The 26148-nt window shown below is 49.2% G+C and overlaps 1 protein-coding gene across 3 annotated transcripts; it reads right to left on the bottom strand.

Moving 5' to 3' along the window:
* Nucleotides 1-531: 531 nt before the first annotated feature.
* Nucleotides 532-24301, bottom strand: MKS1 (MKS transition zone complex subunit 1). Of its 3 annotated transcripts, XM_050929202.1 has the most exons (18): nt 24218-24301; nt 23825-23943; nt 22216-22280; nt 18606-18761; nt 17903-17997; nt 17456-17584; nt 17022-17126; nt 16490-16598; nt 12931-12987; nt 10675-10717; nt 9752-9814; nt 7872-7942; nt 7425-7494; nt 7011-7118; nt 6190-6323; nt 5316-5398; nt 5140-5237; nt 532-1232 (listed from the first exon to the last, which is right to left on the bottom strand). In XM_050929202.1, exons 1-18 carry the CDS (start codon nt 24295-24297, stop codon nt 1135-1137), a joined length of 1683 nt encoding a protein of 560 aa, XP_050785159.1. In that variant the 5' UTR covers nt 24298-24301; the 3' UTR covers nt 532-1134. The 3 variants fall into 3 exon arrangements, with proteins under 3 accessions (XP_050785159.1, XP_050785160.1, XP_050785161.1); XM_050929203.1 differs by lacking the exon at nt 9752-9814; XM_050929204.1 differs by lacking the exon at nt 18606-18761.
* Between the last annotated feature and the right edge of the window lie 1847 nt (nt 24302-26148).

Genomic DNA, 26148 nt, shown 5'->3' with positions numbered 1-26148 from the left:
AGCAGAACTTCTACAATGGCACCATCCCGTGATCTCCAACATCATCCCCCTTCTCACGGTAGGAAAGAGAACTAATCAGGTCAGTTACTAATATAGCCCAGAGATTTGCTGCTTGCTCAATCACTATAGAAATTAACAAGTGCTCCTACATCCAGTCTCAGATGGTTTTACAGCCTTGTTGACTTCGGCGACAAATCTCTAGCTGTGGCCAGCAATGAGTGCTGCTGGTACAGAGAACTGCCATGTGGTCAGGAAAAAGGATTCCTGAAGCGTGGTCAGAACCATTCGGGCTAGAATTAACTCCTGGCAATCTGATCAAACATCCATTTCTCTTGCACAGCCCCCATTGCAAATGTGCAGCAGGCAGGATTGCAGGGTGTGTGACATAATTCTGACAGTGCCGGGATGCCACTGCCCATCAGAATTCTGCATGCATGCTCTCACCTTGGCTGGGCATCTGTGCTCCTACTGTAACCCCAGCACTCACGGACAGGGGCCTCCAGCTTTCCACCTTCTGGGTCTGGAAGGAGGGGATTGCTGGTACCAAACCCTGGGGGTTGCTGGAAAGGAATGGTAGGGGCTTGCTTGTGTCTATCTTTGGTGATATATGAAACTTCTCTTAGGTACTACCCAGAGGAAACAGGGTGCTACCAAAGCCAGGGCCTGAGTGCTCCTCCCAGGCTTTGGGAGGCTCTCTGAACCCCCAAGTGAGCAAATAAAACCCAGAGCTTTACCTCGGACCAAACATGTATGAAGTGCTCTAAAACAGTGCTTGGACATCAGCACCAGGGTCAGCCTAGCAACTCGTTACCCTGTCATGCAGGGAACCAGGCAGTGCTGAGCACACCCAGCTTTTTGGTGGGAAGTGGCTCTGGCTCCAGTTTGGAACACCAGATGGGATCCTGAGGCAGACATCACCTCAAAGGGAAGATGCCCCTTTACTGGGGCCAGTAGGGATGCAAGAGGAGAGTATGGGGGCTGGGCATTCTAGAGACGCTGACAACTGCAGTGGGAGGCACTTGCAAAGCCTAAAGGGGCTGGAGCTGAAACTCTTGCTGCACAAGGTGCTTTTAGAAGAGAGGCTGCTGTGCCCAGCCAGGCCCAGTGCCAGTGGAGCCGCTGGGAGCCCAATGCTCATGGCTGCTGCACGGCAGAGGTAGAGGTGCTGATCAGGTCCTGAGGGAGGCTCTCACGTGCTTCCTGCATCCGGCGCCGCGCCCTCTGGAATGCCTCTGCAACAGAGCATCCAAGAATGGGCTCAGGACCCACTGACACTCCTGCTAATGAAGTCTGTCAGGCGAGGGGAGGGATGGGGGCTTGTCTGGCTAACACGGTTGTGCTCTCTCTGGCTGGCTATGACAAACTCTCCCATCCACGAAGCATGAGACCCTGGCTGCTCTCTTGAAATTCCTTCCCCTCCACCCATGACTCTACACTGCAGCACCCCTCAGCCAGCCTGCACAATATAAATGCCAACTACTTACTTGTAACTGGTGTCCTTTGAGGTGGATTTGACACTCACATTCTTGGAACTTGTGCGGACCAGTGCAGCATGAAGGTAGAACCTTCCGGTAGCAGTGCATGTTAGAGTGCCCATGGGCTCTTCCCTGCTGCAGTGCTCAAGTGCACTCTGAGAAAATAGGTATAAAAGGGCATAGCGCCCGTTGCCACCTCAGTTCCTTCCACTGCTGATTCAGAATACCAAGATACTGAAATCTGGACTCCGCAGTAGTGGGGAATGTGAATATGCAGAATTCATCTAGAACAACTCTGGTTTCAAGTAAGTAACCTTCCTTTCTTCTTTGAGTGTCCTCTGCATATTCCCACTCTTGGGATAGTTTGGTAAGCAGTACAGTAGATTTGAAGGAGGGATGTGAAGTCTTAATTAAACAGAGACTGAAGCACCACTCTAATGAGCATAAGACCTAGCAGCCAAATTCAATGCATAATATGTTGTCAAAGTCTTCCATGTAGCAGCTTTGCATATTTCAGTAAGAGGAATATGTTAGGCAAATGCCGTAGTTGCAGCCACAGCTCTAGAAGAATAAACTCTAAGTGGATCAGGCCTAGGAGACAGACCCTCTACAACACTGTTCAATACACTGGCTAACCCATCTAGATAGGGTCTGGGATGAAATGGCCTTACTCTTGCAGTTTATTTTATATGAAATAAACAAACTGGAAGAGGACCTAAAGCTTTTAATTCTATGAAGATCTGATCCTGAAGCAGCAGATGATACGACTGAGGTAGGGATCTGAGATAGAATTAATCACTTCTTTATGTTTCTTAATAAACTCACTGGGTCTTATTCACTGGAGATCCTGCTTGCTGGGGATCCTCCTCACTCAATATCCCATTTCAGTTACTTCTTGGAAGAGCAATGCGATATGGATAGCCATCTGTCTTGGATGGCGTAGACACAACAATCCTGAATCTTGGCAGGGGTTAGACTCATAGAAGCATAGAATATTAGGATTGGAAGAGACCTCAGGAGGTCATCTAGTCCAATTCCCTGCTCAAAGCAGGACCAACACCAACTAAATCATCCCAGCCAAGGCTTTGTCAAGCCAGGCCTTAAAAACCTCTAAGGATGGAGATTCCACCACCTCCCTAGGGAACTCATTCCAGTGCTTCACCACCCTCCTAATGAAATAGTGTTTCCTAATATCCAACCTAGACCTCCCCCTCTGCAACTTGAGACCATTGCTCCTTGTTCTGCCATCTGCCACCACTGAGAACAGCCGAGCTCCATCCTCTTTGGAACCCCCTTCAGGTAGTTGAAGGCTGCTATCAAATCCCCCCTCACTCTTCTCTTCTGCAGACTAAATAACCCCAGTTCCCTCAGCCTCTCCTCGTAAGTCATGTGCCCCAGCCTCCTAATCATTTTCGTTGCCCTCCGCTGGACTGTCTCCAATTTGTCCACATGATTTCTGTAGTAGGGGGACCAAAACTGGATGCAATACTGCAGATGTGGCCTCACCAGTACCAAATAGAGGGGAATAATCACTTCCCTCAATCTGCTGGCAATGCTCCTACTAATACAGTCCAATATGCCATTGGCCTTCTCGGCAACAAGGGCACACTGCTGACTCATATCCAGCTTCTCGCCCATTGTAATCCCCAGGTCCTTTTCTGCAGAACTGCTGCTTAGCCAGTTGGTCCCCAGCCTGTAGCGGTGCATGGGAGTCTTCCTTTCTAAGTGCAGGACTCTGCACTTGCCCTTGTTATTGGAACAAACTCGTTATTGGAATAACAGAAGCTTGCTGGGGCAGTTCACATGACTGGAGCACTGTCATGGATGGGTATAAACTGTTCAGGAAGGACTGTTGAGGTCTATAGCAGGGTGCTGGTGCAAAGGCACCTAATTAGCCCCTGCTCAGCTAGCCCCAATCAGGGGAAATAGATTGGGGCTGGGGAGAAGCCTGGTGCCTGGCCTTTAGAACTGGCTGCACCTGTGGGCCTGAAGCTTCAAGGGCTATAAATGCTGGCAGTCAGAGGAAGGGGGAATGGCCAGGGGAAGGTCAGTCTCCAGGCTGAGGGCAGACTCTGTTTAGGAGAGGAGATTATCAGGCCTACAAGCTCTGTACATAGCATAACACTGGTGGTGGGGGAACATTGTGTAAATAAAGCCATAGGTGCTGCATAACTAGAAGCTTGTCACAAGGTCCCTTCTAACTCTATTATTCTATGAATATAGCTGGATCTGAGAGAAGATACAGGTCTGAGTGATTCTGTGCTGTGATTCTGATCGTACGCTGTTGAGCTGCCGTGCTTGGATCCGATGGTCTTTTCTTCAGGTTTGAGTTACTGGAACAATCCAGAGATCTAACACTGGTAGGTCTCAGATCCATGTGTGAATGGTCTGAAGACCTACCTGACACATGCTTAAATTTAGTCTCTCTTTTTCTGGGGACCGAAATAGTAGGTTCTTGTAAGTCATCTGAATACTTTGGTGGTCTGTCTGGTAGCGGTCCCAAGGGAGGTCTTAGAAGTTTTGGAGCCAGGTCTGAGGACTGGGGTCCAGTAAGATCAGTCAGCCTGGAACTGAACCTCATTACCAAGGCCAAAGACTTTGTTGTTGCCAATTTCTTAGATTCAGATGTATTCAGTGCTGATTCCAGTCTCCTAGCCTTATTTTCAGATCCTTTAGAACAATCGGATCCAAGAGGCTGACAAGGCCTCTTTGTAATAGAAAAGTCTGAAGTCTATTTTGTTTCTCTTTGCAGGCCCAAAGTGTGAATGAGCCACAGGTAGCACAACTTGTTGGGGAATGATTCTTCCCTCAGCATTTTACACAACAAACGTGTGTATCAGATGCCAGGAGAACCACTGGCAAGACACGCAGCGTTTGAACCCATGTTTCTTCATGCTAGGGTCCACCATATTGAAAATATATAAAGATTTTATCCAACTAACCTAAACTGTAATATAATTTACTCAAACTACTAATGATAAAAACTAACACCATTAGTTTAGATAAACTATGTAATTACGAGCACTAACAGTCTATGAACCTAGGAGACCCAAAGAGGTTCACGTCCTTTTGCTGCTGTGGTTGGATGGAGGAGAACTGAGGTGGCAATGAATGTCATTCTCCTTTTATACCCATACTCTCAGAGCATGCTTGAGCAGGGGGGAGGGCACATGGGTGCCCTAATGGGCACTGCTATCAGAAAGTGCTACTTACTGTCTTGCTGCACCCTCGGCGGAAGTTCCAAGATTGGGAATATAGAGGACACTTCAACAGCCACTCAGCACTGGGGGTTCTATCTACTCTGACTTCATCAGGGAGCAGCAAACCTCCTCTTGGGATCTGGTGTCAAAGCAGTTAGTCATGCTGGGTCCCAGGTGCTGGTGGGCACTGGATAGACAATTCATTAGCTTTGCTAGCCCAGACAGAAACTCCATCCTGCCACTTGCTTGACATTTCTTCGCCATTTCCAGCAACTCCCTGTCTCATGGTTTAACCTCTGCCCTGCTGGAGTCAGGCACAAGGAGTCTGCAGGGAGGAGGGAAGATGCGTGGGGTGGGGTGTCAGAGGGGCTCTTGGGGAATGACAGCTTCTCCACTCCTTATGCAGGGAGCAAGCTGAGCCAGGGGTTCTCCACATGGCCGAGACTGACAGGAAAGAGCCTTACCCAGGACACTGTAGAGGGAGTTCTGCTGGCTGAAGCCCCCGAGCCGGTCCAGCACACTCTGCATGCGCTTCCTCAGGGCACTAGACTCCAGGAAGGCTCTGCACAGAAGCACAAACATCAGGTCAGGGCTGGGCAGGAGCCGCTGGCACACAAGCTGGAGGTGAGGCAGCACTTACTTGGACTGCTGCATGCAGTGGAGCCGGAATGTGACGCTCCCTGTTGTCTCTGTGCGGAAACCAAAGCGGCTCAGGCACTTTCCCTGTGGGGAAAGCACAAGTCAGAGCAGCCCTTGTCTGCAGTCAGCAGTGCCAGACTGACCTCCAGGGAGAGTGAGCATGGCCCCTGCAAGAGCAGTAAACGACAGGGTGGGTGCATGGAGTCTCCTTTCCCTGCAGCAGGTCACAAGCACTGAGGCCAGGCACCCCCGAGTGGTGCTGAGAAGGGCACACAGAGCTCCAGGCCATGCTGGGGCAGGGCTCGCTGCTTAGGGCTTGTTAGGGGGCTGACCATGCAGTGGGGGTGGAAGACTTCACTCACTGCTCTTCGGGGGCTGTCCTGAATCCAGCCTCGTACTGAGCCCACCTTGTTTGTTCCCCTACAAACTGCTGTAAGTCTCCAGAGCACATGGGCACCCTGCCTGCCTCTCCCCACAATGAGTCCCATCTCCAGGGAGCAAGCTCAGCTATAGCACAGCTCCACTTCTCAAGGGGAATTGCACCTGCTTTTCTACACATGCAAGGGAGTTTAGTGCTAGGGAAAGGAAAGATGCTGGATCAACAGCCACTCTACAGAGAGCAAGCCCAGAACGTGCCAGGGCAGTACAAGCCTCCTACAGACACCCCATGGTAATGCGCCCAGGGCATGGTTCAATCTCCATAGCCCATTTGATCCTGTTCAGACAGCCAACAAAGAGGCTAGTTCTCATGATGGTTCTGGCGATGGCCACTGGGCAGCAGGCTGGAATCTGGCCCAAGTCACCCCAAGGGTTTCCTGTGAGAGGAGAAGAATCTGACTTAGAGCAAGCGGCACAAGCCCCGAGGCTGAACTCACCTTGAAGATTCCTGGCACTCTGACGTAGGTCATGTCCTCCAGTTCAGGGGACCCACCAATGAAAAACCTCCTCAGCTCAGAGACCGTCCCTAGCTCAGTGGGTCGCCAGGTGGGGGCTGTCAGGGTGTGGAACCCTGTTCCAGAAGGACGAGGCCAGTTAGAGAGATATGTCCACAAACCCATTGAGAATCACAAGGGAGGAAGGTAGGAAGGACAAATGTCCACCGATTCCCTCCCTCCACAAACGGGCTGGAATGGATGTGAGACAGACCTTCCCACTCTGTTCTCGTGCAACAAACAATGGAGATACCACATGTGATAGGACCTACCCTTGCCCCCCATGCACACACAGCTAACAATGGAAATACCACATGCACTCAACACAGGCACCTCAGATCAAGCCAAGCTTTGCATTTTCCTGAGTAGAACAATTACATTTCCCTGTTCAACACGAGGGGAATGCCCTGTGTTTCTGTAGGGCCTTCTGCCCATAGGCCTCAGAGCTTGTGGCAAACAGCCCCAGGTAGGGTAGGGAAGGGTAACTCCCCTTGTATGGGGGCGGGAGTGAGTAACAGAAGTATTTTATCAAGACTGGCTGCCTGACGTTACCAAGGGAATGGCTAGACAAAACAAAGGTCACCACTGCTTCTTGCTCCCCAGCAGCAGCACGGCATGGGACACGCCCACCTGACTCCTTCTCACTGTTTCATAGAAGGCCCACTGTGCCCCCTCACTGAGTAGTGGGGGAAATCCTTTCCCAGTGCCTAATGATCAGCTGAGCCCCAGGCTGAAGAGGAGCTGGCCACCTGGAGAGGTTTTACCTGGAGCTGCTGGCAGCACCACAGAGCCATAACCTTCAACACGATACCTCTGCCAATAATCCAGCGAGAGAACCTCAAAATAGATCACAGGCCACTGTGGGAGAGAGCCTAAAAGGAGGGAGAGCAATGTCATAAACGAGCCAACGAGAGCTCTGCTGGCCACTCAGGACCTCGTTAGCAGGAATGTCCCATCCCTTCATATTCCCTGGTGTGGGAAGCGACTAATTCGTCAGATGCCCCAGGTCCATGTGGCATGGGGACAATGTTTGCCAGATACAGAATTTTGCTCCTTTGCTCCTCTCTGGGTGAGGGAGAACCTAGGTGCAGGGCTGTCTGTGTCAGGCTGTGCAGTGCCTATGGTGTAATGCCCCGAGCAGATTCTGGCAAACAAGGCCCAGGCAGCAAGCGACTCACCTTCTGACTCATCCTCTTGGGTGAAAAACATCTCCAGAGTAAAGGGGTAGGAGAAGTATGCCACATTGTCCTGGGAAAGAGGAACAAGAAGAAGATGAGAGGGCAGAGATCAGACCCTGAGCAGGGTCACCAGCAGCATGCGGTACATGGCAAGGGCTTGAGAGAACCAGCTGTGTGGGGTGAAGATCCTGCTGGGGAGTGACTCCTGGCCAAGATCAGTCACACAGAGGGCATTCAATGTGCTCTCAACCCTGGAGAATCCACAACATAACACCAGGCCTGAGACCTCTATCCCATTGAGCTGTATGAGGAACCCCCGTAACACCTCCCACTGTAACACTCAACACATGGAGCCAAAGTGGGCGCACACAGCTCCTCACAAGCAGTAGGAAGCCCCATCAGCCTTCAAAATCACACCACCAAAAAGTCCCCTATTTTGCCCCTTACTCTGCCCAGGGTCTTGGTGGCACAGGTCTGCGTCACGCCAGAGCGCTGCTGGAATGCTGGGCTCGACCAACCTGGCAGAAGAAGAGGAGGCTGTGAGGGAAATGACTAGTGCTGTAAGAAAAGCAGGGTGGGCTGTCCTGGAGCAGCCAAGAGTGTTAGTCCTCTCTCACTGAGCTCCCGTTAGGCACTTCGCTGCCCTCTTGCCTTTCTAGCTGCATCTCCTGGGAGAGCCCGTGAACTGGGAAAGCCAAGGGTTTAAAAACAGGGGCAGACAAACTAACCCACTAACACTGATCAAAGCCTGCTGGGCAGGCTGCAGAGTGATGCAGCAGAAAGCTGACAGCATCCTGCAAACACGACTCCAACCCACAGCGACCCTAGGGCCAGTGGCCTGCCTCTCTCAGTCTCAGAAAAGTAGGACTGATGGCTCAGTGTTAGTGCAGCACATGGAAACTGGACACCACCAGGCAGCGAGATCTGAGAGCGGCCCAGTGCTGATGGGGAAGAGGTGTCAAGTTCTGCTTTCTACAGTATGCTCAGGAGGGGGCTCGGGGAGCCTGAAGGACCACAACACTGCAAAGGGAAAAGTAAGGGTAATCCACTGATCAGCAAATGTTACACATCCTTGTGACCCAGGGACACCTTGGTGCTGACTGGCCAAGAGCATAAGGGGTGCATGGGGTTTTAAAGGGTTCACCTGGGTCTAACATCTGTATAATAGCTAGCTAAAAGGAGGCATGTAAGGTCTTCACTGAGAACCTGTAGCCCGCTGGTCATCAAATCACTGCTAAATGTTTGTAAGGATGTTATTTAAAAAGCCGTGTGTCTATGCTGAAAACTATGCTTTAAGATATGCAAGTTAAGCAGGTCAGCCACAAGGTGATAAAACAGTTCTGGTCAGGCAGGGGGTAGTACACACTTATCTCCCTGGTTGTTCATCGTGCATCTAACAGCGTAAGTCTATTTGTACGCAGAGCCAACTGCTAAGTCAAGCGATCACAACCTACAGGCGGAACACACAGCAGCAGGGCGTCCTATTTACAATTAAGATGAAAGAAATAGTCTGGCACATCAGGACAGTGCAGAGAGACACATGGTATCCTTCACTGAGGAGGCAAGCTGAGAGTGTGACTTGTTTCAAGAAAATTGAATCACAGCCTGCCTGGCTGAAAAATGCTGATGAGCAACTCTAAGACATAACGGTACCTAGTTAAGTAAGTCTAAGTTCCAGAATTTCCGTTACGATTTTATTTTACTTGTAACCATTTGTTTCTAATATTTCTACTTGCTATCACTTAAATCTCTATGCTTTGTTAAATAAACTTTTACTTGTTTTCACTATACCCATATTGAAGTGCTGTGTGTTAAACAGAGCAGTGAACTGAAGGGAAACTGCCATGCTAGCGTGCATTGCTTCTTTGGGAGCAACAGATCTGTGAATCCTGAGAGTGAGTAGGACTAGGGGCTGGTCACTTCAGGGGAATGCTTGGTGGGGTTGGGGGTTGCTAACCTGGAGAGAGAGAGAGAGAGAGAGCGAGCAAGACTGGTAGACCTGGAGGAAACTGCTTGCGTTGGTAAACTGTCCCCCAACAGGCACAGATAACGCTTCTTCACACTAAAGGCAGGTGGCAGGGAGCTGGCTCACAACCCTAGGTACCCCCAGATGCATCAAGCTTGGCTCAAGCCATAGAGACTCATGCTCTGAAAGTATCTGGTTCAATCCCTGGTGCCAACCAAGATGGTGGCCAACAAATTGCTTGCTTGCTGCTATGCTTGCTTTTGGGAAGGACTGATCTGGTGGACCCTATAAGCAGGGTAGAGTTTGTAATTCTGCAGTGTGGCAGAGACATTGGCTCAGGAACCAGACCACGGCTACTCACGGCTGGGCAGCTCCAGGAAGAAATGAACATAGAGATGGTCATACTCGTAGCCCTGGGCTGAAACTGAGAAGACAAGACAATGACAATGGGGTCTCCTAACCACAGCCCAAGCCCTCCAGAATCCCCCATTTGCACAGGCTGGGACAGTCCTATAGAGGGTTCCCAAAGGTCCCAATAAGGAAAGAAGAATGCAGATGGTGGGGACAAGCCAGGGTCTTCTCAAAGGGGGCTTCCTTGTGTGAAACATAGACTATCAGGGTTAGAAGGGACCTCAGGAGGTCATCTAGTCCAATCCCCTGCTCAAAGCAGGACCAATCCCCAACTAAATCATCCCAGCCAGGGCTTTGTCAAGCCTGACCTTAAAAACCTCTAAGGAAGGAGATTCCACCAGCTCTTCAGGTAACCCATTCCAGTGCTTCACCACCCTCCTAGTGAAAAAGTTTTTCCTAATATCCAACCTAAACCTCCCCCACTGCAACTTGAGACCATTACTTCTTGTTCTGTCATCTGGTACCACTGAGAACAGTCTAGATCCATCCTCTTTGGAACCCCCTTTCAGGTAGTTGAGAGCAGCTATCAAATCCTGGTGGGGAGAGGTGTTGACTGCAACACCTCTCCCCACCAGCAGCATACTAGTCTTAGAGGTTCTATCCTCACAGTTCTGTTCTTTGCTATGGTCTCCATTACTGCTGTTGCACACCTATATGTCTGCCTGGGATGGCAAAAGGCACCTTCCAATGTGCAAACACTTCTCCTGGGATTAGTCAGCAGAGATGTGGGTCACTGGCAGGGAATCAGCTCACACCCTTCCCAGTGGACAAAGCGCTTCTGACCTAGACTGAACTGTAGACCTTAGTCCCCAGGTCTCTACTGAGTGCAGAGCCTTACATGACAGCAAGTGAGAGTCTATAACAGGCACTCACCTATCTCTCCATTCACAAACAGCCGAAGTGCACCAGGGAGAGTCTGTGACAGAGAGAACAGAATGGTAAGAAGCAGCTCAGCAATAGCTGATTGATCACTGGGCGTTCACTTCCCTAAAGGGCCCTGCCCTAAGCCAGGGCATCACTGCAGGACACTTCATAGTCATTTACACTAAAATCCCCAGCCAGGGAATTCTCTCTGCTGGTCATAAGACGACAAGACTCCCTGGGGGAGTGTCCTGGCTTCCCATAGGATCCAGCCAAGATTTCCAAAAGTGACCAGCCAATCTGAGTGCCCAACTCAATGTTCCTTAGACAGTTCAACCCTCGCTAAAACCAGGCCCGTTACAGCATCTCAGACTGGTCCCAGTCATAGCACTCAGGAAATCCTGGCTCTTGTCCCTTCCACTCAAGCCTGCCTGTAAAAAAAGCGTTAGAAGTTTTGTTAAAACAGAGAAAACACTTGGTTCCCGCTCAGCTCAAACACTTGCCATCTCCCTGGGGCTGAGACCAAGCAGAAGAGATTTCAAAAATCTGAGCAACAAACATGAGACTGAAAATAGGGGCTTTGAATAGAACACCCTGGGCTCTCGCTGAGCCTTCCACAGCTCTGAAAAGGCAGTGGCAGCTGATCCCCAGAACAAAGTGGTGCTCCTTTTCTCTCACAGAATCTAATTTCAAGGCCTACAAAGAGTGCAGTCCCACAGAGACTACAACTCTCAGCAAGCAGTGGGATCCTGGCAGCTCTGTCTCAGACCAAGGCATGCTGGACTGGTAGTCTCTGCAGGCAAAGTAGCCATATTAAAGATAAAGGCTGCTACAATCAACTTCACTTCATGCAAGTCAGCAGGCAGGGATCACAGCGCTGCTAGTTGTCAGCATGCTGCCCAAGCCAGACAATCTTTGGATGCCATGCTAAGATCAGGAGAAAATTCAGATATAACGTCTGTGCCTCTTCAGCCATCACTGTAACTAATGGCATGTCCACACTAGAAATGTAAATCAACCTATGTTAAGTCAACTTACAACCACAGCAGCAATTAATGTGGTGGTTCATGTCCACACTACCCTCCCTCTGTTGGTGGTGCCCGTCCTCACCAGGAGCACTTCTGTCTGACCCAACAGGGGCAGCGTAGGGGGCTGAGAACCTGTGCTCTCAGCTTCCCACTGGGAACCCAGCTGCCCACTGGGCTCCCAGCTCCCTGCCAGCTGTCCCCTCCCCCCACTCTCAGCTCCCTGCTCCCCCCGGGAGCCCAGCTGCCCCTCACCTGCTCTGGATTCCCTGCTCCCGGCTGTCTGGACTCTTGCTCTGCACTCCCCGCCGGGAGCCTGGCTGCCAGATCCCTGGGCTCTTGGCTCCACGCTCCCCGCCTGGAGACCAAGTGCCTGCCATCCTCCCAGTGGGAAGCCTCAGTACAGCAGCAACCAGGGAGCCGAGACCCAAAGGCAGCCCGGTTCCGAGCAGGGAGCCTAAGCAGCAGCCCAACTGGGAGCATGGAGCCCAGAGGCTGGGAGAGGTCCGGGCTATAGTTGGAGCCCAGATAAGACTTCTTCACACTAAAGGCAGGTGGTAGTGAGCCCAGCTTTCTTGTCAATTTCACAGCTCCAGCATGACACAAAAATGACAGCCAACAGCCAATGTAAGTAACTCGCAGTGTCTATACCAGGGATAAGCAACCTATGGCACCGGTGCCAAAGGTGGCATGCGAGCTGATTTTCAATGGCACTCACCAGTCCAGGGGGCTCTGCATTTTAATTTAATTTTAAATGAAGCTTCTTAAACATTTTAAAAACCTTGTTTACTTTACATACAACAATAGTTTAGTTATATATTACAGACTTATAGAAAGAGACCTTCTAAAAATGTTAAAATGTATTACTGGCATGTGAAACCTTAAATCAGATAGAATAAATGAAGATTCAGCACACCATGTCTGAAAAGTTGCCGACCCCTGGTCTATACAGACATTGTGTTTCCCTAATGACACCAACAAAAGCCCTACATGCCTCATGGAGGTAGAGTTATGATGTCAGTGTACTACAGGGCACTTACATCAGTGAGAGAAAGGCTGTAGTGTGGACACTGACATAATTAGATCAACGTAAGCTGTCTTATATCGACCTAACTTTGTAGGGTAGACCAGGGCCAACACTGCCCCAGGAGACTTGGAGTCACCATTCTCCAAAAGCAATTTATTAACAATTCTGGCCTCAGATCACCGATGAATTCGTATTCTTACTGCATCTGTTACTCACCATCTCAAAGTCTGAGCCAACAAGGCCGTTGAGATATTCCTTGTGCCGACTATACAACTAAAGAAAAAGAGTGGATTAGAAAAAGGTCCATCATGAAGCAGTCATTTCAACTTCCAAACATGTTACAGAGATCAGCCCCAAACTAGGAGATGTATGAGGAACATGGCTCGAGACGTCCAGGACACAGATAAAGAAAACCAGTGCCAGTGCTGCAGAAGTGTCTGTAAAGGTGACAGAGTTCCTCGGCTGGGTGCATCCCACGTGGGAACAAGTGACAGGGTGAAGAAACCTACAAGAATCCGGTGTTTTTAGGGACCTGGGAAGTCAGCTAGAGATGGGCTGGATGCATGAACTTCTCTGCTTTCTCGTGCCTGACAATAGGTCATCTGATACAAGTGCTGATGGCGTGGAAATACATTTCAGATTCTTGGCATATTGGAATCCCTCCTGCAGTGAGACGTGCCTCTTGAATTACAGTCTATGTTAGCAGATGGGGCACCAACCACTGTGCTCAAACAGCAAGGCTGATTATCAGGCAGGCTACCAATTAGGTGAGGAAAAGAGAAAGGATCAAGCGAACAGGAGCAGCAAACGGGGGAGTTTTGTGCTCAGACTTTTGGGAAACTGGCAGATTACTACATCTCTGCTACCATTTGGAAATAGAGACTATGACTCACATGTACATAAATTTTTACCTGCTTTAATCTCTCGATAACTCATTACTTTTTCTTAGCTAATAAATCTTAAGTTAGTTTACTAAAGAATTGGCTAACAGCGTTGTTTTTGGTGTAGGATGCCAATCGATGTGAGTGAGTGAGTGGTCTCATGGGACTGGAATATTTGTGATTTTTTTGTGTAAGTGACCATTTATCACATAGTCCAGCTTGCCTGGGTGGCAAGATAGATTAGAGGGTCTATGGGGACTGTCTGACTTCATTATAACACTACTGTGGTATTTTGGGAATGCACATTTTGTACTGAGTTGGTGAAACATACCACCTGCTTTTGACAGTTTGCTCTGAGGTAGGCATGCATGGTCACGAGTCTCCAGACAGTGTGACAAGGGGTATGGAACAGCTTCCATACGAGGAGAAACGAAAAAGACTGGGACTGTTCAGCTTGGAAAAGAGACAACGAAGGGGGGAATATGACAAACGCCTATAAAATCAAGAGTAGTGTAGAGAAAGAAAATAAAGAAGTGTTTTGATACAGTCACCCACAGTATTCTTGCCAGCAAGTTAAAAAAGTATGGATTGGATGAATGGACTATAAGGTGGGTAGAAACCTGACTAGATTGTCGGGCTCAACAGGTAGTGATCAATGGCTCGATGTCTAGCTGGCAGCCGGTATCAAGTGGAGTGCCCATGGGGTCGGTCCTGGGGCTGGTTTTGTTCAACGTCTTTATTAATTATCTGGATGATGGGATTCATTTCACTCTCAGCAAGTTCACAGATGACACTAAACTGGGGGGGAGAGGTAGATACACTGGAAGGTAGGGATAGGGTTCAGAGTGACCTAGACAAATTAGAGGATTGGGTCAAAAGAAATCTGATGAGGTTCAACAAGAATAAGTGCAGAGTCCTGCACTTAGGAAGGAAGAATCCCATGCACTGCTACAGGCCTGGGACTGACTGGCTAAGCAGCAGTTCTGCAGAAAAAGACCTGGGGATTACATTGGATGAGAAGCTGGATATGAGTCAGCAGTGTACCCTTTTTGCCAAGAAGGCGAACGGCATATTGGGCTGTATTAGTAAGAGCATTGCCAGCAGATCAAGGGAAGTGATTATTCCCCTCTATTTGACACTGGTGACTGAGGCCACATCTGGAGTATTGCATCCAGTTTTGGTCCCTCCACTACAGAAGGGATGTGGAGAAATTGGAGAGAGTCCAGTGGAGGAAAATGATTAGGGGGCTGGGGCACATGACTTACGAGGAAAAGCTGAGGGAACTGTGATTACTTAGTCTGCAGAAGAAGGGGGGGCGGATTTGATAGCAGCCTTCAACTACCTGAAGGGGGGTTCCAAAGAGGATGGAGCTCAGCTGTTCTCAGTGGTGGCAGATGACAGAACAAGAAACAATGGTCTCAAGTTGCAGTGGGGGAGATCTAGGTTGGATATTAGGAAACACTATTTCACTAGGAGGGTGGTGAAGCACTGGAATTGTTTACATAGGGAGGTGGTGAACTCTCCATCCTCAGAGGTTTTTAAGGCCCGTCTTGTCAAAGCCTTGGCTGGGATGATTTAGTTGGTGTTGGTCCTACTCAAAGCAGGGGACTGGACTAGATGACCTCCTGAGGTCTCTTCCAACTCTAATATTCTATGATTCTAAGTGTTATTTACCCTTCATATAAACACAAGAACCAGGAGTCACTCAATGAATTAGTAATGAGCAGGTTTAAAATAAACTGAAGGAAGTACTTCTTCACACAACACATAGTCAACCTGCAGCACTCATTGCCAGTGGATGAGGTGAAGGCCAAAAGTATAACTGCTTCAAAAAAGTTCAAGGTAAGTTCCTAGTGGACAGGTTCATCAATGGCTATTAGCCAAGATGATCAGGGATGCAACACGTGGCTCCACGTGTTCCTAAATCTCCCAAAAGCTGGGACTGGACAATAGGGAATGGATCACTCAACACTGCCCTGTTCTGTTCATTCCTCTGAAGCACCTGGCACTGGCCACTGTCAGAAGACAGGATACTGGGCTAGAAGGATAATTGGTCTGACCCAGTATGGGCATTCTTGTTCTTAATATTTACATGATAATCCAGAGGGGGAAGTTAATCTGAAACTCAAAATTAAGAATAAGAGTTCAAATAAAACATTTATACACTTAAACATCTACACACACATGCAAGGAGCACAAGAACTCCGCAGATGGAAAGAATGACCCAACGCTTATGAGATTGGTGCGCAGAAAAGGGCTAATTTAGCTGGATAAGAGGTTGAGGAAAGCAGCAGGAAGAGCTGGTAAAGGTTGCATCAGCTGCCTAGAGTGCAGGAACATGTCCACCATTTGTAACTCTAGTCTGCAACCTGGCTGTTTTCTTAGCTCTTCAGTTACTACTGGACCCCAAGACAGCAGCAGTCCTGAGAGGGTTTTCCCCATCTGTGCTCTGCTAGAAAAACATCCTTTCCTTCCAGATACAGGAGTCTACTATGATCCAGGCCTTACTCCCATCCAGACTGGCCTGAGGCAATGGGCTCCACAGCAAAACCATTCAGAAAATGAAGCTAGTGCAAAATGCCTGCTTATCAAGCTGCCTCAAAGCACATGAGAGCTGTGCTTTGGGGCCTTCAGTAGGCATCTCAGCGGAACTCAGTGCTGGATTTAACCTAGCTTAAGATCTGGCTACCTGAGAGACCAGCTCTCACTGTTACAGTGTTACTGTCGGCACAATTAGTCAGTGAGGGGCTTGATCTTGAGCCGCCTCCATTTAAATAGGAGGGAGTTAGTGGCAGGGCTTTTTCTGGGAAGGTCTCTCCACTTCAGAAACAGTTGTGATGGGATCAGTCTCTTGAACTGAGTCCCCAAGGGCTTTAGTCAAAGCTGATCCTTACATCTCTGAACATGCGTTGCTCCCGCTCCTCCTCCTCTCGTTGCGCCTGGGCTGAGGCATTTTCAACGGTGTACCTCCAGAGCTCCCGCTTCTCACCATCCAGCTCAATCCTGCACATCCCCAAAGCACCACAGGCAAGATTCAGAACAGGACAGGCAGTGCCCACAGCAGCTATACCATCCCTAAGGCTGAGGTGGCGGCCCCAGGAGCAGCCATGTCCCACCATTCACACTCCTGGGGGTTTGCTCAGCAGCAAGGGATCATTAAGGTAACTCCCATGATGTCCCTGCTCCTACATTTCCTACATGCCCATGGAGGTGACTGCCTGGTCAAGAGGCTCAGCAGATCCCATGATGTATAAGAGAGGAGCATGCTGTGATCCTGCCTGAGTTCTGGAGACCATGCTTCCCATTCTAGGTGCTAGGCTGCAGGGTCCCCCATTCCACAGTATACAAGGTAACCCTGGGAAAAGTGATTTTAGCCCCTCTGCACCAATCCCACCTGCAGCACTAGCCCCACGCTGCTTTGCTCACCTGTAAGCACCTTTAGTGCTCGTGAAATCAGGTTTCACTGTGATCACCCCATTGCCATCCACCTTGACTGTGCAAAGTACGTGTTCATACTCTCTGTGGCCGAGCCTGAGGGGAGAGACCATAAAACAGACACCCAGCCTGAACAGAGTCCATGCGCACCAGCTGCCAGTGGACTTATGGCCCTGCCTGTGCATGTGGGGGAGGGGAAACAAACCCAGCCATACCCTTATTGATCAGAGTAAGATGGTTGAGGTGGGGGGACAAGTACAATGTTTCCCACTGAAATAAGGGATTGGAGCAACAGCAGCTGGAACTGCTGATGATCCTGGAATTCCCCTCCTAGGACTGGTGCCAGGGGGATGTAGTTTCATAAGGGAGGGGGAGAGCAGGGGTTTCCCATCTAGGAGACCAGGTTACTCCAAGTCTTTACTTACATCCCATATGGTCCCAAGTCTCCCATGATATACATGGTCTGAACAGGGGTGTTGATGACGTGGTTATTCTTAATAAATTCTTCTGAGGGCTTCCAGGTGATGATGCGGGACTTCAAAACACTTCCTTCCCTGCCAAGGAAGCCACAGAACAGTATTATCCATGGTCTACAAAGCTGCCAGGTACAAAACCCCACAGCCCCAGTGCAATACAGCCCCAACATAGACAATAACATGCATGGTGGGATCCACATGCTGGAGCACCAGAACAAGGAGCCAGAATCCCAAGCTCTGGAAGCCAGACCCTTGGGGGCACACGTGCTGGAATCCACACTGCTAGCTTCCCTGAGCTGGGGTACTCAAACCCCCCAGGCACCAGTGCTGGCAATCTTGCATTAGTGAGTTCTGAGACAGGGCTGAAGTGAGCTCTGAGCTCTTCTCTGCACTCACGTTGGTCTGCGGTCCTGTCTTCTCCTTAAATTGGCCATCCTCTCTGCCAGGAAGGATGGCACCTCCTGCTCTGAGCTGGTAACTTTCTGACAGCGCTGGAAGAGAGGGCAGGGAGTGGAACTCTTACAGTTATACACAAAGCCTCTCCTTCCCCTTGGAAAGGCAGGAGCATTCACACCACAAGCGATTTTTCTTTCCTAGCTGCAGGCAGACCTGACTTCAGTCCTGGAACAGGCACATACATGTGTGCACAGCCACACATGCACAACACGCACCCTTCTCAGCTGATCCAAAGTCAAAGTGAATGTGGGAAGGCCTCTAAGGGGAAAGCCCAGTTCCTAAGCTTAGCCCTCAAAATGCTACTGATCCATCCTACATTCTCTGAACAGGGCACATTTGAGACTCTACGTGTTATGGCAGTGGCTTGATAGCTGGATATGCTTGATAGCTCTGTCCAGACTTTCAACATGCACCTTTCTGAAAGGCCCAGAACTCAGCCTGGAGTTGAGGCAGAGGCTAGAGGTGTCTTGCATTAAAATATATTCTGCTGCCCTGGAGCTGGCCTCTCAGGGTATTCAGTTCAGTTTCTTGAGCCCATCACCTGGTGAATGTATCCCTCTTTCCTAAAGACTGCAGACCTGGCCATGTTGAGAGCTACCATTGCACAGACAGCAGCAGCTTAGGCACAACTAAGGGCAGATACCTCCTCCAGGTTGGTGAATCGGTCATGGTCTGTGTAGGTGAAGATGCGGTAATTCTTCCGGCCTCCTGACTTCTCCAGCTTCAGGATTTCCTGGTGGTACTGCCTGTCCAAGGGGGTCTGACAGGCTGACTCATGTTGGTACAGATCCACCTCAAACTGAGACCAGCACAGAGAAAGCATAAGGGCTGCTTTGGCATAAAACATATCACAAGAGATCAGAGATAAGAAGGGCCTTTAGGCTGGGATTCTTAAAGGATCCTCAGGGAGCTAAGTTCCTTTTAAAATCATACCCTCCAGCCTTACTTCCAACCTAGTCAGATTCATAGATCCCAAGACCAGAAAGGTCCACTGGGATCACCTGACCTGACCTCCGGCACAACACAGGCCAGAGATCATCTCCAAATAATTCCTGTTTGAACTAGAGCATACCTAGTCCATCCCTCAGGGGCTGACATGACTTTAATAGATTTCTAGATTCCAAGACCAGAAGGGACCATCTAGTCTGACCTCCTGTGTAACATAACCCAGAGACCTGCCCCACAATAATGCCTAGAGCAGAGCTTTGAGAAAAACATCCAATTTTGATTTAAAAATTGTCAGCGACAGAGACTTCACCACAACCCTTGGTGAATTGTTCCAGTGGTTAATGACCCTCACTGTTAAGTATGAACACCTTATGTCCAGTCTGAATTTGTCTAGGTTCAATTTCCAGCCATTGGATCATGTTATACCCTTCTCTGCTAGAGTGAAGAGCCCATTATTGTCTGTTCTTCATGAAGGTACGTACAGACTATAAAAAGTCAGCCCTTAGCTTTCTCTTTGTTAGACAAAATAAATTGAGCTCCTTGATCTATCACTATAAGGAATGTTTTCTAATCATTTTTTGTGGCTCTTCTCTGATCTCTCTCCAATTTATTAACATTCTTCCTGAATTGTGGACACCAGCACTGGACACAGGACTCCAGTAGCAGTCGCACCAGTGTCAAATACAGAGATAGAAGAACTTCTCTACTCCTACTCGAGATTCCTGTTTATGCATCCAAGGATCTCATTATCCCTGTTGGCCAAAACATTGCACCGGGAGCTTAAGTTCAGCTGATTATCTACCTCCACCCCCATCTTCTTCAGAGTCATTGCTTCCTGGCTAGAGTTCCCTATGCTGCAAGTACAGACTACATTCTTTGTTCTCTAGACGTATACATTTATGTTTAGCTGCATTAAAACATATATTGTTTGTTTGTGCCCAGCTTACCAAGCAGCCCTCTTTACTATTTATAACTCCCCCAATTTGAGTGTCATCTGCAAACTTTGCAGTGATAACTTTGTTTTCTTCCACATCACTGATAAAGGCATTAAACAGTGTGTGCCTGGGGTCACACACAATCAGTGACAGAAATAGGAACAAAACCCACTTAGTATCTCTAGCTCACAGTCTTGACCTTTAGAATATTAGGGTTGGAAGAGACCTCAGGTCATCTAGTCCAATCTCCTGCTCAAAGCAGGACCAACACCAACTAAATCATCCCAGCCAAGGCTTTGTCAAGCCAGGCCTTAAAAACCTCTAAGGATGGAGATTCCACCACCTCCCTAGGTAACCCATCCCAGTGCTTCACCACCCTCCTAGTGAAATAGTGTGTCCTAATAGCCATCCTAAACCTCCCCCACTGCAACTTGAAACCATTGCTCCTTGTTCTGTCATCTGACACCACTGAGAACAGCCAAGCTCCATCCCCTTCAGGTAGTTGAAGGCTGCTATCAAATCCCCCCTCACTCTTCTCTACTGGAGACTAAATAACCTCAGTTCCTCCATCCCCTTTAACTCCCTATTACATGTCCACTCCCTCCTGGGCTTGATCTGGTTTCATTTTTAGCACGTACCAAAGGACACAGCATGCCCCACTCCCTTGGGGTGTGATTCCACAGTGTGACACACCTCCCTGCCAGGTAGTGATACTCTGCATTTAGCCTCCATTTTCCCTGTCATGGTTTCACCCTGTCGCTCCTAGTTATATGCCCATGTGTTTTTTTGTTGTTTTTTTTTTTTTGGGGGGGGGGGGGGAGGTGTGATACTGCATATATGAATAACCTGACTCATGCAGGGCATCCCATTGACATCAGTGGGACAACTTGCTTGAGTCAAGCTGCTCATATGTGTTTATGGGATTGTCCCTTAGGTGGGTTTGGTGCTTTACTCTCTGAAATCAGATAGAGTGCATAAAATCTCTATAGTATTACACTGGGGACATCCTACAGTTGGAGAGTAAAGATTAAGTTGGAGACTGTAGTGGGGTGGTCACCCTAGTCCAGTCAGAAAGGGGGTTAAAAGCAGCCAAGGGAGGCTGTTTGGGTAATCAATTAGGGCACAGCTGACTCTGATAAAAGGGCAGGCTGAGAGAGTGGGAGAGAGATTCTTGGTTCAGCTAGGAAGCAGAGAGGACCAAGCTGCCTGGGAGACCAACCAGGGTACCTAGGACAGGCAGAGTTGAGGAGCCGGTGCTCTGCTACAGAGCCCTTTTAATACAATACAGCACAAAACATGATGAGATCAGTATGGAATGTAAGAGCTACACAGCATTCAGTTAACATTCAAGGGAATTCACTGCAGCTAAATATGTAAGATGAGGGTGGCCACTTCTTGTACTAATTGGAAGGAAACACTAAAGATTTTCTGTACACATTGACATGTTTTCATGGAAATCAAACTACATTTTTATTGTTTTGCTTCTTCAAAAAAAATCTATTTTGCCTCTAAATTGCTCTGTAAATAATACATAGAATATCAGGGTTGGAAGGGACCTCAGGAGATCATCTAGTCCAGCCCCCTTGCTCAAAGTAGGACCAATCCCTGGACAGATTTTTGCCCCAGATCCCTAAGTGGTCCCCTCAAGGACTGAACTCACAACCCTGGGTTTAGCAGACCAATGCTCAAACCACTGAGCTATCCCTCCCCGTACGTGCCAGAGTGATTATGTTTGATGCTTTTAATGTGATATTGGAGCAATTAGTTTGTGAGTTTTCTTTTTTTTTAAACACAAGACTTAAGCCCTAAATCTGCAAATACTTATACATATGACATACATACAAAGGACACAGCTCATTGTTTGTTACACACCAGTGGGCCACTCAAGTGTGTAAAGCTACTCACATACCTAACTGTTTGTTTGTAGGATTAGGATTTAAGATTGCTGTGGTTGTAACTATGGGGCCATAGACTGCTATCCCAGGAGCTAGATCCGAGACAGACAGTAACCATAGTGCTGTTTCTCTCTCGGTTCAGAGTCACTTCCACAGCTTTTACATGTACCCTCCACTCATCCCTTACAGACATGGACGAGATGGCACAGGGAACCAGCTGGGATAATTCTAGATCAGAAACATGCTCCATCTCCTCCTCGTGTTTTGAGGCTGCAGTGGCCATGAGAGGTTAGAGAACACAGACCCCTCCTGAATTGCAGCAGCGAGTGTCATATCTAACTGGAACAGGCCCTCCATTCCTTTTAGGGACCTGGAGATGAAGCCAGGGCCCCTTGCACTAGTGCCAATAGGGTACTACGCAGCTGTAAAATTCTGAGTATTATTTGCCACTCAAGGCAACCTTCGACTTACTCACCTGGCTGAACAGTTTTTCTTGCCAGCCAATTACTGCCTCTTCTTCATCATCAGGACAATAGCCACCTGAAAGACAAGAGGGTGCTGGTCACTTCTTCACACCTGTGCCTCTTCCCCCCCAGCAAAGAGCACTGTGCAGCACAACAGTCCTCCCAGCATCCTCTCTTCTGTTTCAACGGCAGGACCTGTAATCCAGAAACTAGCTGTACTGCCAGACATGGGATTTCCAAGTCACCTGCACCTAATGAACAAGAAACTTGGCACTCAGCTTCCTGCAGGCCTTTGAGAGGGATGGTGCAACTATTAACATCAATGGCACCAGTAGCGGGCAAAAATAACTTAGATAATATTTTTACTGCAAGGTCCCAGAGACACAGACAAGGTTTTCATCTTGAGGCTAAAAGACCAAAAACATCAAGACACTTGATCATGGCCTTGGATAAGCCAAGAGACTACTCACACTTGATCTGAGCTCATAGAGCACCACCAACCCATCCCAGGACTGGGGAATGACTGAGGGGACTAGATCTGAAAGGAAAGAGTAGAAGTGACACAGCCAGGTCAGAGTCTCTCTTTAGCTGTGTTACAAACACTAGCTTAGATCATCAGTTCTCAAGCTATAGGCCACTGAGAACTAAGTAGTTACTGGACTGGCTCCTTCTCCTCTTTGCCAGATGCATTAAAGAAGCTACAAATTCAAGTCTTTACAAGTCCTGGCCTAATATTTTTCCAGGTAAGCAATTGCTGTAGCTGCAACAGGGATGTTAAGAGATAGCAGATGGGGGTGGGTAGAAAGCTGGTTGACAGTGGATGATAGGGAAAGTGTCCCCATGGTTCATGCTCTTGGAATAACTAAGTTGGGGGTTCCTAAACACTTCAAGGGAATTTACTTTTCCTCCTTTATGCTTTGCTTTCTACGGGTCTCTGGGTTGAGAAGTAGAAACCAGCCAGGGGGGTTCACTTCACATCCACTCAATGAGCACTAGCAATCAAAAAAGCTAACAATGTTAGGAACCATTAAGAAAGGGATAAGACAGAAAATATCATTGTGCCCCTATATAAATTCATGGTATGCCCACAGCTTGAATTCTGTGTGCAGTTCTAGTTGCCTCATCTCAAAAAGATATAGTAGAAGCGGAAAAGGTATAGAGACGGGCCACAAAAATGACTAGGGGTTTGGAACAGCTGCCATATGACAAGAAATTTAAAAGACTAGGATTTTTCAGCTTGGAAAAGAATCGACTAAGGGGAAATATGACGGAGGTCTATAAAATGGTGTGGTGAAAATGAATAAGGAAGTGTTACTTACTCCCTCACATATCACAAGGAGTGACCTAATTAACCTAATAGGCAGCAGGTTTAAAATAAACACACACAATGTGTGGAACTTGTTGCCCGGGGATGTTGCGAAGGCCAAAATTATAATGGATTTCTAAAAAGAATCAGACTTCTCCTCCATGAATTGAGCTCGCAGTGGCTATTAGCCAAGATGGTCAGGGATGCAACCCCATCTCTAGCCTCTGCCTTCCAGGGCTCCTAGCCAGCGGCAGAAACCAGAGCTGGCCATTGCGAGGCCCCGCACGAGCAGACATCGGCCACGAGCCACCTACTTGCAGCCGGCTGGGAGCTGAAGGTGGCCAAGCGGACGAGCTCCTGGCCCCGCTGGCCGGCGGGCGGCTGCCGCTGCCGCAGGAGGAGGCTGGCGGAAGTGACCCGCTGGATGTGAACCCTGGCAGGGAGAGGAGGAGGCAGGAGTCAGCCGCTTGGCCGCGGGAGCGCAGGGGGCAGCTCGGGCCTGCTGCTGGCGGGGCGGGACCGCCCGCCCCACGGGGGAGGAGCCCGGGGCGCTGCCCGGCGGTGGGCGGGGGCCGCCTGCTTGGGCCGCCCAGCAGGGACCCCAGCCCGCGGGGCGGGGCGGGGCGGGGCCGGGCCGGGCCGGGCTCCCACCAACCCCCCCCCCCCGGGGGCGGGCTCCCACCACCCCCCCCCGGCCGGGCCCTGACCGGATGCGCAGGTTCCGCACGGGGTCCCGGGAGCGATACACCGCCCCGCCGGCGTCCGAGCTCCAGCCCGCCTCCTCCATGGGCCCGTCCCGCCGGAAAGCGCGGCCGAGTCACCATGGAGATGGGCGGGGGCGGGGCTTGCCCGCGTGCTCCCCAATGAGCATGCGCAGCCCGCCCGCGGCCCGGGAGCGCGCGGGGTCTGTTTCCAGCTGGCCGGGGCGCGGCGCTCGCTGCGGGCAGAGCTGTGTGGCTAGTCCCGTGGGAAGGGCTGTCCCGGGCCGGGCCAGTCCCGCCCCTAGACAGGCGCTGGTAAAGGAGCAGCCACACCCCCGTCATCTCACTGCTCGGGAAACTGAGGCAGAGGGGGACGTGGCTTAGCCAAAGTCACTCAGCAGCCCAGTGGCATAGGGGCTGGAATGGGGGGGGGGGTGCAGCAGCAGCAGCAGCAGCAGCAGCAACCCCTGGTTTGATGTCCAGGGTTTACAGTTTTAATCGCTTTCAGCACCCCCACTAAGCAAATTGTTCCAGCATCTATGCCCGGGGCTGTGCTGGGTGCAGACCCTTGCCTTGAGTTCCAGTCCTGTGCCTGGTCTGCTCCCTCACCCAGCTTCCCCTTAGCCTGCCTCTGATTGCAGCAAGTGCTGTCCCCCATCAGAGGGTCTGGAGGAGCCTGTCCTACAGAGGAAGGCCCCTCCTCTGGCACTGGGGAGCACGAGAGCTGAAGCTGGAGGATTTAGAGCCCTCATAAATAGACTTGGCAGAATTACACACACACATCTCTCTATGTGTGTGTGTATAAAAATGCTAACACATAATGCTTAAAATAAACATTTTTATTTATTTAAATTTTCACACTTGTGGGAATTTGAGGGTCAAACAATTATTAACGGTAACTGTTGAGATTTAAAAACTTAATTGTTAAAACACCAATTGTCATCATACAGCTAATAAATTCTCAAACAAGCATTCCTCATTTAGCTGTAAATTTAGTCTATCAATGGAAGTATTTTTTTTTTGTTGGTATGTATGTATATGGTGAAATTATTGTATGCATCTGAAGAAGTGAGATTTTTTTACCCACAAAAGCTTATGCCCAAACAAATCTGTTAGTCTTTAAGGTGCCACCGAACACCTTGTTGTTTTTGTGGATACAGACTAACACGGCTACCTGCTGATACTTGATTGTATGCAGTGTTGGTTTAGTCATGTTGGCTCCAGGATATTAGGGAGGCAAGGTAGGTGTCACCATCTCCTGGGGTGGTTTCTTGAGGCAGCTCAGCTTCTCCTAGGGTGACCAGACAGCAAGTGTGAAAAATTGGGACGGGGGTAAGGGGTAACGGGCGCCTATATAAGACAAGCCCCAAATATCAGGACTGTCCCTAAAAACTTGGGACATCTGGTCACCTAGCTTCTCCTGATACAGAGAGACCTAGACAAATTAGAGGATTGGGCCAAAAGAAATCTGATGAAGTTCAACAAGGAGAAGTGCAGAATCCTGCATTTAGGATGGAAGAATCCCATTGACTGCTACAGACTAGGGACCGAGGGGCTAGGCAGCAGTTGTGCAGAAAAGGATCTAGGGTTTACAGTGGATGAGAAGCTGGATATGAGTCAGCACTGCGCCCTTGTTGCCAAGAAGGCTAACGGCATTTTGGGCTGTATATGTAGGAGCATTGCCAGCAGATCGAGGGCCGTGATCATTCCCCTCTGTTCAACATTGGTGAGGCTTCATCTGGAGTACTGTCTCCAGTTTTGGGCCCCACACTACAAGAAGGATCTTAAACATTTTGAAAACCTTTTTTATTTTACAATACAACACTAGTTTAGTTATATAATATATAGACTTGTAGCGAGAGACCTTCTAAAACACATTAATATGTATCACCGGCACGCAAAACCTTAAATTAGAGTGAATAAATGAAGACTCGGCA

The sequence above is a fragment of the Gopherus flavomarginatus genome, chromosome 19 (genome assembly GCF_025201925.1).
Source record: "Gopherus flavomarginatus isolate rGopFla2 chromosome 19, rGopFla2.mat.asm, whole genome shotgun sequence".
Lineage (NCBI taxonomy): Eukaryota > Metazoa > Chordata > Testudines > Testudinidae > Gopherus > Gopherus flavomarginatus.
The sequence above is the reverse complement of the archived record's forward strand: the minus strand, read 5'-3'. Positions and strand labels throughout refer to the sequence as shown.